This window comes from Natator depressus, chromosome 4 (genome assembly GCF_965152275.1).
Source record: "Natator depressus isolate rNatDep1 chromosome 4, rNatDep2.hap1, whole genome shotgun sequence".
Classification (NCBI taxonomy): domain Eukaryota; kingdom Metazoa; phylum Chordata; order Testudines; family Cheloniidae; genus Natator; species Natator depressus.
The window spans coordinates 19754562-19774231 of record NC_134237.1 but is presented as its reverse complement, the minus strand read 5'-3'; the positions used below and the strand labels follow the sequence as shown (position 1 = coordinate 19774231).

Genomic DNA, 19670 nt, shown 5'->3' with positions numbered 1-19670 from the left:
ATACGTGCTCTTCTCGGACTAATGCCTAAATGGTCACATCGCTTCCCTCTTGATATCCAAGGATACCAAAAGTTGACGAAGGTCACACAGCTGGTCAGTTCCAGCACCAAGTCATTTTACATATCTGCCACTATTTCTCCCCTTGCCTTTTGTCTGCCTTCTCTATTTAGGTTCTGAAATCTTCAGGGAAGGCACCATCTCTTACTATGTGTTTGCCTAACAGTACCCGAATCTCAGCTGGGAACTCAAAGCACCACTGTGACACAAATAAGAAAAAAGGGCCTGGATTTCAAATCCTTTACTGGCTTGCTATTTGTTTTGCAAGACTCATGAAGATATTCTCCACCTACACATTTCTGGTTTTTTAATGCTGAAAAAAAGATGACAGTGCCAGAGAATAATTTTCTGAATAAACTATTCTGCCATATTTACTGTTATCTAAAAAACAATAAACTTGGGTTTAGCAGGAAACAGTTTAGAATGAATTATGCCAGTTCAAATATGTGGAGGACACCAAGTAACTTGATTTCTTTGCAGACTGATTGCTGCCTTTTCTTCTCCTCAATAAAAACTAAAACAGGTTATTAAAAAAAATCTCCTTGCCTCTCGAACAAACAGGCACAGCTATACATTACAAACTTTTGCTGACAGTTTTTGCTGAGTGGCTAAATGAAAGAAAAAAAATAATCAGGAGACCACTAATTAAGCAGTACAGTTTTCATATAGAAATGTCATCTCATTTGTTCCTTTGATGTTATAAACACTTTAATGATTACCTTTAGGATGCATCTGCTATTTTTACAGCTTGTAATTATAGCATGCAATTCAATGGAGAGTGTTGACACCTAAGATTTCATCCAGGACTGCTGAATCATTTCCTGCCCTACTGTAATACATTCAGGCACACACAAAGATAAGGCTGCTCACTTTGACGAGTCCCTTAGAAATGATTGCTCACTTTATACAGTGGCCATATATTCTCTTAGGGTAGTCGAGGGTTGAGAGTTTGCTGGATAACCCACCCCCAGTTAAAAGAAAAGGAGTACTTGTGGCACCTTAGAGACTAACAAATTTATTTGAGCATAAGCTTTTGTGAGCTACAGCTCACTGATCTTAGCATCCTAAACACATCAATGGTAAGTCGGAGAAATTTGTGGATGGGAAGAAAGAGAAAAGAGGGTTTCTCGGTGGCTGAACAGACAGCCAAGAAATAGGTCCATGGCATGAATACTCACGGTTTTGAGTATAAAACTCATCTGCAGATATTTCCCAATATTTACTTGAAGTTTATTTCTCCCACTTTCCCTGCCAAGAAATTCATTCACTAGGATATTAATATTAATGGACAGGGAATCTAAAAGAGTAGCAAAGACAAACCAGGTAAAGTGAATTCAGTTTTTTATTGGAGTGAATATTCACATTTTAAAAAAAATAGCAATAGTTTTTTTTGTTTTGTTTTTAAAGGGGTAACAACGTAGAAAAAGAAAATGCTAAAAACATTCTATGCATTTTAGGAGTGCAAAAATATTTGATTTATACAACTGAAGAGGGAAATATTTTGAGATATTTGCCCAGCAGTAGTTATTATGTCATGGCAACTGGGATTTGAACTGAGGAAACTAGCTTGTGAACTCATGGCAACTGGGATTTGAACTGAGGAAACTAGCTTGTGAACTCATCAGAAGGCCAATGGTTTTCAAAGATTTTGCAGAAAGATCTGCAAATTACATGACAAATGTCAACCTAAGCATATTTCTCAATTCAGCACGTCAATCTACTAATTCATGAATTCCGTTTTTGGAAACAGAAATTAGTTATTTGTGCATAACAACACTTCAGCATTCTCAAGCTGATAGTGTATACCTTGTGACACATCTATATATTATATTAGTTCCATGTGTGACAAATTTTCCTAATGACTTCCACACTGAACAATTCAGTCTCAAGTCCACATAAATGATAAACTGTATAATATAAAAAAGAGATAGGACAACATTGTCCTTTATTTACTTTTCTAAAGCACATTTGTATATTGGCTTTCTACTCAAAGTTCCTCACTCCAGGACTATCATTAATGTAATTGGTACTAAATTCAAGTACTTGCTTTGCCAGAGGCTGGAAGCTCTACCCTTAAAGGATCTACCCCCGGATCAGGGGGATGAGGTGGATGAGGCTTTCTTCCGGCAACTCGCAGAAGCTACTAGATCGCACGCCCTGGTTCTCATGGGTGACTTTAATTTTCCTGATATTTGCTGGGAGAGCAATACAGCGGTGCATAGACAATCCAGGAAGTTTTTGGAAAGCGTAGGGGACAATTTCCTGGTGCAAGTACTAGACGAGCCAACTAGGGGGGGAGCTTTTCTTGACCTCCGGCTCACAAACAGGGAAGAATTAGTGGGGGAAGCAAAAGTGGATGGGAATCTGGGAGGCAGTGACCATGAGATGGTCGAGTTCAGGATCCTGACACAGGGAAGAAAGGTAAACAGCAGGATACGGACCCTGGACTTCAGGAAAGCAGACTTTGACTCCCTCAGGGAGCAGATGGGTAGGATCCCCTGGGGGACTAACATGAAGGCGAAAGGAGTCCAGGAGAGCTGGCTGTATTTCAAGGAATCCCTGTTGAGGTTACAGGGACAAACCATCCCGATGAGTCGAAAGAATAGTAAATATGGCAGGCGACCAGCTTGGCTTAATGGTGAAATCCTAGCGGATCTTAAACATAAAAAAGAAGCTTACAAGAAGTGGAAGGTTGGACATATGACCAGGGAAGAGTATAAAAATATTGCTCGGGCATGTAGGAATGAAATCAGTAGGGCCAAATCGCACCTGGAGCTGCAGCTAGCAAGAGATGTCAAGAGTAACAAGAAGGGTTTCTTCAGGTATGTTGGCAACAAGAAGAAAGCCAAGGAAAGTGTGGGCCCCTTACTGAATGAGGGAGGCAAACTAGTGACAGAGGATGTGGAAAAAGCTAATGTGCTCAATGCTTTTTTTGCCTCTGTCTTCACTAACAAGGACAGCTCCCAGACTGCTGCGCTGGGCATCGCAACATGGGGAGTAGATGGCCAGCCCTCTGTGGAGAAAGAGGTGGTTAGGGACTATTTAGAAAAGCTGGACGAGCACAAGTCCATGGGGCCGGACGAGTTGCATCCGAGAGTGCTAAAGGAATTGGCGGATGTGATTGCAGAGCCATTGGCCATTATCTTTGAAAACTCGTGGCGAACGGGGGAAGTCCCGGATGACTGGAAAAAGGCTAATGTAGTGCCAATCTTTAAAAAAGGGAAGGAGGAGGATCCTGGGAACTACAGGCCAGTCAGCCTCACCTCAGTCCCTGGAAAAATCATGGAGCAGGTCCTCAAGGAATCAATCCTGAAGCACTTAGACGAGAGTAAAGTGATCAGGAACAGTCAGCATGGATTCACCAAGGGAAGGTCATGCCTGACTAATCTAATCGCCTTCTATGATGAGATTACTGATTCTGTGGATGAAGGGAAAGCAGTGGATGTATTGTTTCTTGACTTGAGCAAAGCTTTTGACATGGTCTCCCACAGTATTCTTGTCAGCAAGTTAAAGAAGTATGGGCTGGATGAATGTACTATAAGGTGGGTAGAAAGTTGGTTAGATTGTCGGGCTCAACGGGTAGTGATCAATGGCTCCATGTCTAGTTGGCAGCCGGTGTCAAGTGGAGTGCCCCAGGGGTCAGTCCTGGGGCCAGTTTTGTTCAATATCTTCATAAATGATCTGGAGGATGGTGTGGATTGCACTCTTAGCAAATTTGCGGATGATACTAAACTGGGAGGAGTGGTAGATACGTTGGAGGGCAGAGATAGGATACAGAGGGACCTGGACAAATTGGAGGATTGGGCTAAAAGAAATCTGATGAGGTTCAACAAGGACAAGTGTAGAGTCCTGCACTTAGGACGGAAGAACCCAATGCACAGCTACAGACTAGGGACCGAATGGCTAGGCAGCAGTTCTGCGGAAAAGGACCTAGGGGTTACAGTGGACGAGAAGCTGGATATGAGTCAGCAGTGTGCCCTTGTTGCCAAGAAGGCCAATTGCATTTTGGGATGTATAAGTAGGGGCATAGCGAGCAGATCGAGGGACGTGATCGTTTCCCTCTATTCGACATTCGTGAGGCCTCATCTGGAGTACTGTGTCCAGTTTTGGGCCCCACACTACAAGAAGGATGTGGATAAATTGGAGAGAGTCCAGCGAAGGGCAACAAAAATGATTAGGGGTCTGGAACACATGACTTATGAGGAGAGGCTGAGGGAACTGGGATTGTTTAGTCTGCAGAAGAGAAGAATGAGGGGGGATTTGATAGCTGCTTTCAACTACCTGAGAGGTGGTTCCAAAGAGGATGGTTCTAGACTATTCTCAGTGGTAGATGACAGGACAAGGAGTAATGGTCTCAAGTTGCAGTGGGGGAGGTTTAGGTTGGATATTAGGAAAAACTTTTTCACTAGGAGGGTGGTGAAACACTGGAATGCGTTACCTAGGGAGGTGGTAGAATCTCCTTCCTTAGAAGTTTTTAAGGTCAGGCTTGACAAAGCCCTGGCTGGGATGATTTAATTGGGGATGGGTCCTGCTTTGAGCAGGGGGTTGGACTAGATGACCTCCTGAGGTCCCTTCCAACCCTGATATTCTATGATTCTATGAAGCTGAGCTACACTGATATTGACAGAATTAGTATCAATGATAGGAACTGTTGTATCGACCAGTCAAGGTACTAACAAGCTTCAACAGGACTTTATTTTCAAAGTGGAAACCTCTTTTCCAAGCTGCTGCTGCACCCTCTGTAGCACTCTCTCCCAGCCTCTCAACTCCTCCCCTCTCCTTCCTGTTTCCTGTCCTTTCAGACTCCCAACAGCCAGTGCTCCCAATTCTAATAATTACAAGCAACATCTAACCACCACAAGGAACATAGCTATAAAAATAGAAATACCAAAGGTATAAATTCTCTGGAGTCTACTGCAGTCTGGTTGTCACTCAGTAAGTTACTGTATAATCATCTCTATTTGCTCCTTGCTAGTTTTTAAATGGTTAAATGCCAAATTGGAACCGAGAATTATTCTCATTCAGGGTTACTATCCTGATTCCGTATTCCCCAGGAACTGAATACGGTGGGAATCAGGTACAGCAGCTACCAAAGAGAAGGAGAACCTGTAAATTGGAAGATGGTGTTGAGAGCAAGATGTATTGAAGAACAGAACTGAAAGCTAGCACCAGGAGGTGAAGGATCGGGAGAAGACACTGGGAATCTGGAGGGCATGCACCGTAGGCAGAAGAAAAAGATTACTCAAGATTTGAACACAATGTGGACCAGGCAGGAAAACCAGCGTGGGAGCAGGACAAGCAGCCAACAGACGGAGAAAAGAAAGGAATCTGGGTTCGTCTCTTAAAAGACAGGGAAGGAAAAAGGACTTAATATAGTAAGAACACAGTTATTTTGTTTTTTACGTCTGAGGGAATTCTGGCCAAAAAATTAAAAATTATGGGCACAATATTTTAAAATTCTGCAAATTTTATTTGTCAAGAAATAAATGTGGCTCCAGCATGGCAGTGGGGAGCACAGGCCCCTGACTGCATTGAGATGGGAGATCACCCTGAAGCCCCCACCTTCCTCAGTACAGGGACTTAGGGCCGTCCCTAGCCATTTTGGTGCCCCAAGCCTCCACGGGGGTAGGGGGGGAAAAGATGAGCCCCAGGCCTCCGCGGGGGAGGGGGCTGGTGGGCAGGGGGGAACCGCCCCTCAGCATTCACCAGCAGAGCGGGCTGAGGCCGGGTCGCTCCACTTACCACCATCAGTGAGTGCAGGCTCGACCACTGCTGGAGTCCTCAGGGGAGCGGAGCAGGGGCAGGGGCCATGGGGAAGAGGCGGAGCAGGGGCTGGAGCAGCACGCAGCTGCGCAGGGCACCAGGAAATGTGGTGCCCCAAGTTTCCTGGTGCCCTACGCAGCTGCGTGCTTTGCGTATGGGTAGGGATGGCCCTGCAGGGACTCGGCAGTTATGCCATAATCATAACAATATCTCTGTGAAGAATATGGGGCGTAGTGTCATGGGGTGACCATGGGCTCAGTTTTTTGGGGGCATTGACACAGTGTAAGGGCTGGGCCTGCCCCAGAAACAGCCCGGGGCCCTGCCTCTCTGTGCTAGTGTGAATGGCCAGGCTCAGCCAAGCGGGATCCAAGTGTGGAAGGGCTTAGTGTGGGGAGATCCAGGTTTCTGTGGGGGGCAATCTGGGTGTGGGCGGCTCAGTGGGAGATCTGGATGCACAGGGGCTCGTTGGCGGGTTCCAGGTGCAGGGACAGTGGGACTCTGCAGGGGATCCAGGAGAAGGTGGTTGGGGCTCAGCAGGCAGGGTCTGGGTGTGGGGGGCTTAATAGGGCGGGTCCAGGTGTTGGGGGAGTGGGGCTTGATGGGTGGGGGTCCAGGTGCAGCTGGTTGAGGATCAGTGGGGTCTGGGTATGAGGGGCTCGTCAGAGGGGTCTAGGTGGGGGGAGGTGGGGCTTGTCAGGGTGAGGGTTCAATGGGCCTACTTAACGGGGGAGCCCCAGCTGCTGCTGAGGGGATGCCGCATGCTGGGCTCCCGCTTCCCCTATTCTTCTCCATCCCCCTCCCCTCACTCCCACATTCCCTTCCCCCTGCCCTATTCCACCCCCCTTCCTTCCCCACTGGCTCTTCCTCCCCCACTTACCCAGCTCCGCCCCAGGCACTCACTGTTGCACAGAAAACAGGAAGGCTCCCAGCACACAGAAGGGGAGCATGACTGGCACTAGGACTCAGGAGGTGGCATTCAGCTGCTCAGTCAGCAGAGCTGAGAGACAGCCTCCTCCAGCTGGGCAGCTCCGTGCTTGCAGAAATGAGGGGCGGGGGGAGGGCAGTGGCATGTAACCCTGTGTGCCTACCATGCCTCACCTCTGTTTGGGGGGGGGGCAATCCCCCCAAAAAACTGAGCCCATGGTCACCTCTATGACACTACGCCCCATATTCTTCACAGAGATATTGTTATGATATGATTATGGCATAACGATGACATATTTTATAGAAGATAAGTCATGTGAGATGTCATTGAAAAGGTTAGGATTTACTGAATATGATTATCCTATTTGTATGCAAGGATCATGAAGTTAGGAATATTGTCTATGTATCTATTACAAATGTGTTTAGACCTGGAGAACGCCCACCAGGCAGAATGCACTCAGTCTAGATGGCTAGCTGGTAAGGGCCATTAGGGAGAACAATAGGTCTTAGAAGATGCTAATCTCCCATCAGTGAGCCTTCCTGAGGATGCTACAAACAGCCTCCTAGACATAGCTGCTGTGGCCCTACAGGGACATGTGACCAAGTCACCCGGCCCTGGACTCCATCTTGGAATACCAGTGTTTTTCCACGGAAAGGCATGGGAACCAACTAAGCCTGGAGACAAAGGGTACCCACCATATGCAAAAGCTATTTAAGACTGGGGAGTGACATCATCATGGTTCTTCTTCACTGACTCCCCACCTGAGAAGAGTGCTGGAAACACCTGAGAAACAAGGACAGAACAGAGAGAGGGAGCAAATTTCATGAGCTTACGCTGCACAGTTCTCTGTGCAGTGCAAGACAGTATAATTTTGGGTTGACCCTTCAAAGGGGTGTGTGCACTTGAGTAACTGGGCAGTTCCTTAGCTGAGCCTTCCCATGCAGAGCGGTTCTCAACATCTGTGTGAAGGTGCAGCTGGGTGTGTCTCCACCTGTATGTGCGCTGGAAGGGGACTGAGAGCCTATCACAGCAGTACAGTGTAAAGGGAGCTCAGGCTGGTGGGTCAGGTGGGCTCAGTGGTACCCTGGTTCCAAGTGGGAACCCATCAGAGCCCCCCCACCCCCGACACGCAGCTCCCCTTTGGTTCCCTGCCATTTTCTGCAGGGAAGCACAGGAATTCTGCGGGGGGTGGGGCGGGAGGGATGGGGCATTTTCTGCTGGTGTACAGTCACGCAGAATCCCCCCAGGAGTAAAAGTTTTTATAGCCAGGGGGAACCTTATCCATATAACACCAGCCTAGCACAGAAGTGGGTTTGGTAGCTGAAATACACTCTCACAAGTTGATAGCACCATCTGGCCAGAGAGGGGAAAGAGACACACAAGAACTATTTCTTGAATTAATCCTTTGAGAGTCAGATTTTGAGGGAGGTGAATGGATTTTGCTCATTCTACAACAGTGACGCCTGGACATTCAAAATGATGTCAAGCATTTATACAGCACCCAAAGCATTCTAAGTGCTTGTCATCTGAACGTATGGGAGCCAAAGGATGGTTCCACTTCTTTTGCTTATTCATTTTTTCCTATCTTCTCTTCTCTTTCATTCACTCTTTTTTCAGAAAGCTTCTTTTCTCTCTTTCTGTGTTGTGGTTTGAGAGGTGGGTATTTTGTAATCTTGGGAAGGATGAACAACACTTTAGGTCTTTGCATAATGGAATGGCTCCAGGGAATTATAATGAGACAGTGAGCATTTCATCACCTACGTATAACTGGCTCAAACCTGGTCCATCTGAAAGCTGGCTGGTGGTCTATATGAAATATACTGGAAGTCTCAACCACCTCTCATCCCACATCCATATCACAAAAATCCCTACAATTGCATTGCTGGTGGAGATCTTACAGAAGGGCAAGGACTGAAAGGACATAGTCACTGAATCACATTGTCACTCCTCCTTCTCAGGTTGAGGTACGTTAAGTGAGGACTATACACTACTTTCTATTTAACCAGGTTCTTATATGAGCCTTATCACCACAGTACCTGCTGCTACCATGATGTACTTGCTCTGTGGATAGAGGACTTTAGTTTCCAGGGCTGTCAGTCCAGCACCTTCCATAAAGCACTACATGCACTTGGTGCGTGTGGGGATGTAAATAGCATGGGCTCATTAGACAATATGACATCCCCTGGATAGGGGGACATGGCACAGAAGAGGAGTACTGACTTGGATCAAGAGTCCCTTACCAACTTGAGGGTGGTGAGCTTGCTTACAGAGAGTGGCTGTGTAACGTCGACTCTTCCACCTCAAGGAAATCCTAATGAACACTCTTCTTCACTCCAGGAGACCGCAAGATAAATCAGCACTAAAAGAATCCTGTTATTTTTGGCATCTTGGAGCGTACAACGCAGGGTATGAAGCCAAGTGAGGGCCAAGTGGCCAGCCAAACCTTTAACTCTGCAGAACCTCAGGGAGCCAGATGCTGCATTTCAGCTTAACTTTCTGAGTAAATATTTTTTTAAAAATTCCCTTCTCAACAAGTTCAGAGGAGCAGGTATCATATGTACCAAGTGATGCAGAGAAAGCAGGGTAAGCGGAAGAATATCCTGTCCTATGTTGTTTTACAAATAAATCACACAGGTTACAGTGGGAAAACACCTGTTAGATTATCTCATCCTTCCCCTGCAAATACAAGGCATTTTCCCTAGAGAGAGGACATGCTAGAAATTAAACAGATACTATTGCACACTAGAACTGAGCCAGAAACCCATGAAGATGCTATAACAAGATGGCTTGTTATAGTACCAATCTCTGAAGTTAAGCAGTAAAACCCAAATATAACTATGTTAACAACAAAGCTTAAGACTGTAAAGACATAAAATTACTTCTGCTAAAGACAGTCTTATAAGTTGTGTGTATATGAACAAAAAGAAACAATCCAAACAAATAGGAAATACACACTCACTTGAGAAGAAGAGATTTTAAGTTAAGGACAATTATATTTCTTGTGGTGGTAGGGAAACAAACAAATGCTGCAAAAAAACTAAGGTACTAAGTACAGTACTATATTATGGCTGTAGAAACCAGTGACAGTAGGGCACGCGCGAGAGTGAGAAAGAAGGGATACTGCATCATCAACTGTTCCTAAAGGCATACTGCCGATAGAGGACAGCAGGAAAAAAAATCAGCAAAGGAGGGCTCTTAAGAGAAACTTCTTTGGAAGAGCAGCCTACCATTCCCTCTCAGCACCTAGCCCTGAAGCTCCAGTCAGTACAGAATGGTTGCAGGGCCATGGTCCTGCCTAGTTTTGCCTTCTTTGTGGTTTCTAGCACTACTGGCGATCCTAGTAGCTATCTTGATGCTTGTAATCCCTTCCAGGCTACTATGTTTTTTAAACAACACAAAAGTAAAATATATAAGAGCTGAACAACAGAGAGTAAAATACTTTTGTACCCTGTTTGGTAGTGGCAGATGGGCAAAGACTGACAGTAACATGTGAAGAGTTGAACACCCTATGTACCTTCTGTGCAATGATAAATCTAAGCAATTGTGTCTATTCCCTGTTTGAGAAGTGAGTAGCAACTGCTGGTAGCGAGATACTACATTTGCATGCATGTATTTTTAGGCGAGAATAGACCATTATGATAATTTAGTCTGGACTCCTGTACGATGCAGGAAAAATATGAGTCCTGGTTCAAACCCATAATTTCTGGTTGACCTAGAACATAATTTTTAGAAGACATCTAGTCTTGATTTAAAGATTTCAGGTGATGGCGAATTGGTAAATTGTTCCAGTGGTTAATTATTCTTTATCAAATATCTCACTCTAGATATCTGGCATGTGAGTGAGCCCAAGCTCAACACACAGTTTGATTGCATGTCTTTAAAAATTATGTTCTACACAATTCTTATTCACCTGCTATCAATGGGACAGTCATTTGGCTGGCTAAGAATCCTAGATTTCTTCCACAAGGCTTTCATCATCTTGACCACCAAGGAGCATTTACCTGTGGGAAGTCCCTTCCCTCTCAGCCTATCCCGAATGGCCTGGCTTCTGTCTGTCTGTAATTTTCTTTCTCCATTGCAGGAAAGCTGATCGACCTGTAAACAGGCAGTAATACAAAGTCAAGTGTTCTGAAAAGACCACGTTAGCATGAAGTCTGGATATTTCAGGACAAAAGGCTAGCATATTTAGCAGGACATTGCCTTTCTCAGGCAAATAAACGTTCAACAGAAGTAATATCCAATATTTACATTAGGTTGTCTGTGGAAATTCAGAATTTCTTCACTGAATTGGGATTATCAATTTGGATTTCCCCCAGGGTTATCTTTTAGGAACCCTTCCCTTATTAGTATCACTTTAGTAATATTTGTTCAATACATGTTTGGCATACTTTCCCCCCCAAATAAACAGAAAATAACTCCATAAATCTACAACATAAATATGTTCTATTACAGTAAATTGGAACTAGAAGAATTAAAATAGCTTTAGATATTCCATGATGTGCATTTTCAGGGTTGCCACGTTATGGTTTGTACCTACTATTAAATGCAAGCTTATGGATGATATTTTAGGCTGGTACCCACAGTAGCTATGTTGGATGCCCATACAGTAGCTTTAATAATTTCAGAAAAATGTTTCCTTCAGTGTTTCCATAATTCAAAGAACAAAAAAGGAAATTCCAACTCTTGAGATATTTTATCGCAACTTCCACACTTTTAAAAAAAAAGTTAATTCAATACATATATTTATCTGATTCTGGATACTTGCACACATATAATTCAAAGAATCTCTATAAATTGCACTGATAATTTTTACCCTAGCCTTTCTGTAAATTAGAAACTAACTAAGGAATTAGCATTGAAGCTTGTGAAAAATCAAACTACTTTCTATCTAGTACAATTACAATGCACCCCAACTAATATTAAATAGATTCAATCAGTGATCTCCCCACTCACCCTTTACAAAATATTTTAAAAAGTAAATGCACCCAATGACATTTTAAAATGTTTTACATTTCAATGGATGATTTCCTATACAGTTCAAGAGGAAACATTTACAGTACAACAATGCCTAATCAGGGTCAACAGATATGTACAGGAACACACTTCTAAACTGGATGCTCTATATAATCCTGAGCAAGAGCAGCATAGTTTCCATATATAAATAAATAGTGTATGTACATCATTAAGTCAACTTTTCAAAAGATATGTACAGAAACAAACAGCAACGGGACCTATTTGCGTACACTGGAATGAAACTGGGGAGTGAAGACTAGCCCAATGCATAAAGAAAACAACTGCACCACAAGGTCACCAACATTCTGATGATACCCGGTTCTATTTTCCTTTCTTGCTTAGTGTGAACAGTGTAGTCTCAGATATTCCAATGACTTGGTGAAACAGGGAGATGGATGAAAGATAGCTGGCTAAGACTCTGTTCAGGCAAAACATAGGTGATGTTGATTGGTAGAGGGAAACACAAGAACTAGCAGAATCTCAACAAGCAACACCTCAACTGAAGTTTTTTTTAACACCCCTCCCACTTATTAAGATGGTGCACAAACCGGCTTTTGATGGATTCACCTTTGATCCTGGAACTTCCAGATAAGCATTTTCAGCCACTACTATCTTCTCCACCGATGCTGGCCAAGATAAAGGGCTGGTGAAAGTCATTTACATCTTTGTTGCCTCCAGGCTAATGCTACTCTAATGCACTATTAGCTAGGACTGACTATAAAAGCCATATGGCAATTAAGACTGATCAACACAGATCAACTCACCTGCTAAGAAAGAGACATCATACAAGACCACTCACACTAGTGCTCTGCACTCTACTGGTTCTTCTCTATCTAGGTCACAGTCCAACCCTATTTTAAAAGCTCTGAATTTGCTGGGGCCTGATTGTCTCAATTACTGCCTCTTGCTCTGCATTGTAGAAGAACAGCTACATTGAGTTACCATGGAGGAGCGCAGATACCACATTGATGATCACTGGCGAGAGATAGACTCAGCTGCCATGCTTAGGCTGACCGAGACCAGAGTATGCCCCACAGCACACTCTCTGGAGGGCCCGTGGGTATGGAATCAGTGATGGCTGGAGATTCAACTGAGCCAGAGTCGTATCTCTTCATGCAGCAATTTACCAACCAGATTAGAAAGGCCCTGACAGCACTGGACTCTCCCATCACAAGAAACAGGATGTCAAGCAATGTACTTTTCTGTGATCATACTGGTGGCATGTGTCCAGGGAGCCATTTTTACACCAGTGTAATAACTCATTGAGTTCCAAAGGGTTGAAGCAGTATAATACTGTAGTAACATAGCAGTGAATCAGAACCACAGTATCCAAGACCTATGGTCCAGCAATTCTGTAGAAATACTTTGCTTGAGTTGTCTGATTGCCATTAGAGATAATTTATAAATGAAAAATACTGGGAGAAGTACTGTTTGGCACCATTAACGGTTAGTAAGTTCCATTTCTATTCAGAGTCCTAAAATTATTTAACCAGCCCATGAATATGTTGTAACATTGTAGCGAAGGGAGAGGTTGCCCGTCAGGAATGGTAACTTTGTGAGATAAATTAATGTAGTTTCTTTTACATATGAAAATAGCAAGTGCGTGTGTCATAATAATATGAATTCCCTGTCAGTAATAATGGCTGACAGCTGGGTAGAATCACAGAAGAACTCAGAAGTCTGGTGACAGATTCCCTTATTTCCTTCAATAAACAACTGTCCATAACAGAATTTAAAAAGCATATGCGAAATCCAGTTAGCTAAAACAAGTGTGTTCAACACCTGCCCCATAGCATCTATTCAAATTTTTGTTTTTTATAATCACAATTTCCTATTTTTAAAAAAATGTGTCTCCCCATTACTGTGTGGAAGACCCAACACAACGAGAAACTGACCTTACCAGGGAAACTGCAAAACTGACGATATATAGTGTTGCCAAATGTATAAAGTAAACTAACAAAAATTAGAGAACACAATGTTTTCCGATAATCTTTCAGTAATTGCTCTTTCTGGTGCCGCTTGTGATAAAAGCAGGTAAAATACATTCAGACAGAAGTGTAATTTTTAGACTGAGTGTCCCTTTAATATAAGTTGGGAAAAATTACAAACAAGAAGCAAGACTGGTTGGAGAGAGACTTTGAACCAATTTCTTCACTATGTTTTTGCAATTCTCAGTTATTGCTCAACTGCTTGTAAACACTTACCCCAGAGAGGCTTCCCAGAACCAGTTTAACCAACTGTTTCACATATGAGAAAGAAGGTGCACAATTACTGTTCCTTATGTGGGCACTGCAGGCATCCAGAACCGTTCGTACAGACACACGGGCATAAATGACATCTTCACACATGCCAAGCAGTATGCTGTTTAGGTGATCCCCAAGCTTGATAGGCTGATTACAAAGGAGAGGAGGAATAAAAAAAAACAACAACACTTAAATATCTATCAAACACATATGCAAATGGATTGATTTTCTAAAGCTTCAATACTAATTCATTTTGGTACTTCTGAAAATTCCACCTGATATGCTCCATCTCAAACACAACTCATTGGTAGGGAAAGCAGTATGATCTAGTGGTTATCCAGGGGACTGCAATTCAGGATCCTAGATTTAAATGCTGGCTCTGTCACTAGCCTGTTTCATCTTGGGCTATTCACACAATCTGTAAACCGAGTTTAATAATACTTGCCTACCAAGGACATTACGGCTAATTAATATTTTTAAAACACAGACAGTCTTGAATAATAGCTATATTCATTGTAACTGCTAACCATAAGGGGCCTGGAGACAGTATTTGCAGGAACTTGCTGATGAGATCTGACAAGTATACTAAAAAGGCTTCTATAATCCTTTAGCTAGTCCAAGATTTTACTTCAACTGGATTTGTACTTGCATATTCCAGAAAGGTGTAGGATTGACTCGCCAAGTCCCTTATGGCTAGCAATTATATTGGAGATGGCATTTATTATCAAGATTATCAAATATTTAAAAATTCTTTCCAGATTCCAGAAAAGTTTTTAGATATTATTAGAAAAGGGTAAGGTCTCAGGGAGCAAAGTAATTGGCTAAATAAGTGAAGCCCTGCAATTATGGGACAACACCCATAGGGTTGGGAACTACTTAGCCTTAATTTCTTCCCATCCAAACAGTCAATCCTATCATATTCTAAGTGGAATAACACTCCAAGCTATGCAGTAGTCAGTGATAACACCACTTCCCAGATACTGCAGACACTTGGCCTTCAGCACTGTGTCTCACTACGCACCCAAGGTGGGCGGTTATCAAAGAAATACATGCCCTGTCGTGTGTTGTTCTTTACTGAGCACATTAAGTTTCACAGTATTTCTTTCCATTTATTTTTAAGCTTACTATAAAAATTTGTTCAGCATCAGCCTCATTTAACATACAGCATTAATATAGGCTTTTACCATATACACACTAATAGGCACTATTGTCTTTCAATACTTTTTTTTATGGGAACAGTTTTTCTCTCTCTCTCTCAAATCACAGAAATCATTCTTGCATGAAACCTGATACACAGCAAAGAACCTAAAACAACATATCCATCAGCTAAGAACATCAACAAAGATTTATAAATTGTACATCTTACATCTGTGTTACAATGGAAAAGCTTCCAGGATTAAAGACAAATTAAATGGTGAAGATTTAAGTATTTTAACTTTTTATAAAGCTAGACCTTTGAGCTCTACTGGAATGTTAGCTACTAGCACTTACCACATACTTACAGTAGGGTAAGATAAATCCACCAGATGAAAGTTGATCTATTCTAGGGTGACAACAGTTGATTTTCTTTTTAAAGTAGCTGAAGTGCTCACAACAGCTATAGCCAATTCCCTCCATGTTTCCATTGTACCTTTCTGTCTTCAGTAGCTCGTAACTTTCTAAAACATTCACCTTTTGGGCTGAAATTATCCATACCTGGTCTCTGCCTCAGGGTGATTCCACCCCCCTCTTTCTCCCGTTTCTTCAGATTATAAAGTAGAGCAGGTCAGCTGATTTTGAGAATGAAGGAAAAGGGAAAAGCCCACAACACTTTCCCCATTACAAAAACATTCTGCAATCTATACTGATATTACACATACACACACATGAGACAAAGAAAAAAGCAGTCTATAGTAGGGGTATATTATAAAGCCACAGCCAGGGCTGAGCCAGGGGTTACAGAACTGCTGTGTAGCAACGCACACCCCCTCAGGCATATGGGAGCAGATGATCCATCCTTTTAATGAGCACAGTTTGCTCTCTCCCATATAATCCCTGTTCTGCTGGACGCTGCGTATGCAGGAGTACAGTCACAGTCTTTCCCTTTATGGAATCTAGTGTCATTACCCACACTAGGACTCTTCAAATCCTGACCATCAAGCAGGACCGGGGATTGGGCGTAGTGCCAGAAGTGGAGCCCAAAAGAGCAGGGAGATCTTTGTATCCTCTTCCCCCAACTTGTACACCTACATGGGGTCAGCCACAATCTGGCCCTTACCTTTAACGTACAGAATGAAGGAAAGAATCGCAAGCCCCTCAGAGCAGGGATGGTCTTTTTGTCCTATGTTTGTACAATGTCTAGCACAATGGGGTCACGGTCCATGGGCTCTAGGGCATGACCGTAATACAAATAATAAATAATAATAATTGGTCTTTGATCTCATGGTTAAGGCACAGGATTGGGAATCAATTCCAGGTCTGCCACAAACTAGCAGGATGACATTGGGCAAGTTACAGTCTCTCTCTGTGTCTCAGTTTGCCCTAGGTAAAATGGGGTTCATAATACTCTCACATTTTTGTCAGTCTTGTCTATTTAAAGTGTTAATTCTTCGGAATGGGGACTGACTCTTATTATGGAACTCACCTACTACAATGCAGCCATGATCTCTGTTGGCATCTCAAGGTGCTATGGTTATATAAATAATATTGAAGGAATACATTTTTCTAAAAATATCCTAGTAGTTACAGAATATATCGATACTATCATGAAAGAGATGACACTTTGTAAACGCCAGAAGCATGTGCTTTGAATGAAGAAGTCAATGACAATCTGTAACCACCCAAAGAGTCCGTTAGCACAGCATAATGAATTTCTGGATGAAACTCTTCAGAGCATGCTTTGTTTTTCCATTCTAACCAAATGATGCCTGCATGCAACTAGATAACTCTTTGGTTTTGGGAGGAAATAATGGTTTTTAAAATTGTAGGTTCTCTTTTTTAGGTTATATCATCACCAAAGCCACAATACAGTTACAGTAATGAAAGCATTCATTATAAATCCCTATGTTCAATAGCTAGTTTTTCCCAAAAATTCAGCTATTAGGGCTGAAATACGTCAGTGCTTGAATCATAATCAAAGGAGTAACTGCCCTCACTGCCTTTGAAAATCTCTCCCTTTATTTCTTCATAACACTGTATCAACAGCTTTCTCCATTTAATTAATAGTAATAATAATACATCTTTTAGCAGCTGAGTAAGTTTTGTGCTGAAACCTGTTTTTTCACCCACATCTGAGCAGGAGTCAGGCCAAACGTATAATATCTGCATATCCCTACCTCATCACTGAATGTACTTTCTGGATACAGACTCCTAATTTTTCAGTCTCCTCCAACCATTTCAGCTATTGACTTAAAGTGTAGTTGTTGTGTGGGTTTTTTTTGTTTGTTTTATTTTTTGTTTCCTAAGATGAAAGAGCTCTGGAAGAAGATGAGTCAAATGCTAAAGAGTAAATCCTCCCAAACCTGACTGAAGGAGTTCTGACAGGTGCACATACTGTATACGAGATAATCAAATTGAGCAATGAGGTTAAGCTCTAACCAGGCCATAACTGTGTCTGAAGATGCTGGCAAGTCAACAGCAAAGAAGTCTACTCCCTATTCTCAACAAGTACTCTCCCTTCAGAGGCAGTCATGTAATGAATTCACCCAAACATGCCTACCTTAGGCTCACAGAAATTATATTCGGGCCAAATGGAGCACAGTGGGTTAGTATCTTTTTAAGTAAATCACAAATACTTTTTTACTATACAGCATTAAAGAAATTTCAATATGACAAACAAAAAGCAACCCACTTTAGAATCCCTTAATAAAACAGATATACGATTTTTCTTCTGATAGATTCACAGCATGATATACAAGCAAGTTGTTTTTTATAAGCCTCAAACACCTGTGGTTCATTGGGAGACATAAGGGCAAAGTTGACTTCACATAACTTCAAAGTGGAAGACAATGCCAGTGCTTTCCCCGCTTCAAACCAACACTACGGTATCCCTAATCAAGAAAAATAAAGAAGCAAACAACCAGAATAGAAACAGTGAAGAGTATTAATTAGAGAAGAATAGTAGTTTTGTCTCATAATGGACAAAGCAAGCTGCTTCACTACAAGCAAAGCTCTGTGGATTCTGTGGTAAAAAAGTCTTTAATTCTACAGCAAAACCCCCTGCTCTCAGCGGCGTTATGGTTAGGAGTGAATTCAGTGACAAGTTCTGCAGCTGCAGGATCACAGAATACATCAACAGTCTTTCTCTTGTCTGTTGCAGTAAGACTCTGGTAAGCTCACCTTTAAGTACCCATAACTTGGAAGTCCACAGTTCAGCCACCAAGCCTCAGTATTCAAGAGGAAACTACTTCAGATAATAATATTTTACCTCTAACCCTACATATTTAGGCCTGATCCTGGGAAGACTGAGAACCTGGAACCCCCCATGACTGCGAAATGACTGCAATGGGAGTTGCAAGTTCTTGCACTTCTTGGGTTCATGCCCCAAAAGGCTTAATTCTGCAGCTCTTACTCATTAGAATAGTCCCATTATATGTATGGAACTACTCACATGAGTGAGGGCTTGAGGAACAAGCCCTAAATTCTGCTCCTTGGGGCATCTTTCCCCTCTCACAAGCACCTTGTAATTATGTAAATTACAAAAACCCGAACTATGTAAAAACTCTGCTTTTCACTTAGTCTCACCAGTCCCACCAGCATCCCAAGGGTTTACCTTGCCCTGTTACTCTGTTTTTTTAGAAACGTGGAGGAGGTTATCAAACAAACCCCATTTTAAAACTTCAAAATGGTGAGATTTTATAAAAGAAGTCTTAAAAAAATACTTACTTGGCTTTGAGGGACTTCATGGTCAGCTCCCCAATAAAGGGTCATACCAAGAGAATAAACATGAATCTGTAATACAACACAAACAATCTGTAAACTTAAAGAAGGGACAGTTCTGGAAATTTGACAGTACATCCTTCAAGTATTAAGTGGGTGTCATGAACTTGACATTCTGAAACAGGGTGGTCCTTTCCCCCGCCCAAATTAGGTGCATTATTGCACATTTACATTTTTGACAACTAAGCTCAGCTATGGACTCAATTAGCCTCCTTGCCTGGGAGAACTTCTGAACTGTCCTTTGCCCTGGTCATTACAGTCAGAGCAGCAAATCCCACTATGGGAAAAGACTTGCAAAAATCTTATTAATGCTCCTCTAACTTTTTCATTTAGTTTTTACTCTTCATTTAAGATTAAGCCCCAGTATACATAGATAAGATTATGACACTTGATGGTGATGAACATATTCTGAAATGCAGCAGGGCATTCCAATGCTGCAAGTCTTAAAAGGCACATAGTTCTGAAGGTGGTGAAAAGCTTAGGATCACCAACACTGGCTTTTGGGTTGCCAATGGACTCTCACCTATGTACACAACATATGAGGTTGTCATCTTAAAATGTCAATCATTGTAAGCTCCTCAGAGCAGGAAATGTGTTTTCCTACATATTTGTACATGTCCCAGCACAACAAATCATCCTAATGTGGGCCACTGGCCTTGCTGTAATACAAATAAATAACAATAGAAAAAAGTAGTGAATAGTAATGAATCTGCACTGTTTGTATATATAATGTGGTAATGACACTCTTTGTA

The 19670-nt window shown here is 42.4% G+C and overlaps 1 protein-coding gene across 2 annotated transcripts in view; it reads right to left on the bottom strand.

Annotated features, from left to right (window-relative positions):
* Positions 1 to 19670, bottom strand: part of PTPN13 (protein tyrosine phosphatase non-receptor type 13) — a 184379-nt gene that overhangs the window by 100071 nt on the left and 64638 nt on the right. For both annotated transcript variants that reach the window (XM_074950546.1, XM_074950545.1), the window contains 3 exons: positions 18865 to 18930; positions 13963 to 14148; positions 10747 to 10840 (listed from right to left, as the gene is read on the bottom strand). In XM_074950546.1, coding sequence (XP_074806647.1) covers positions 10747 to 10840; positions 13963 to 14148; positions 18865 to 18930 — 346 coding nt within the window. The remainder of the gene's footprint in view (positions 1 to 10746; positions 10841 to 13962; positions 14149 to 18864; positions 18931 to 19670) is intronic.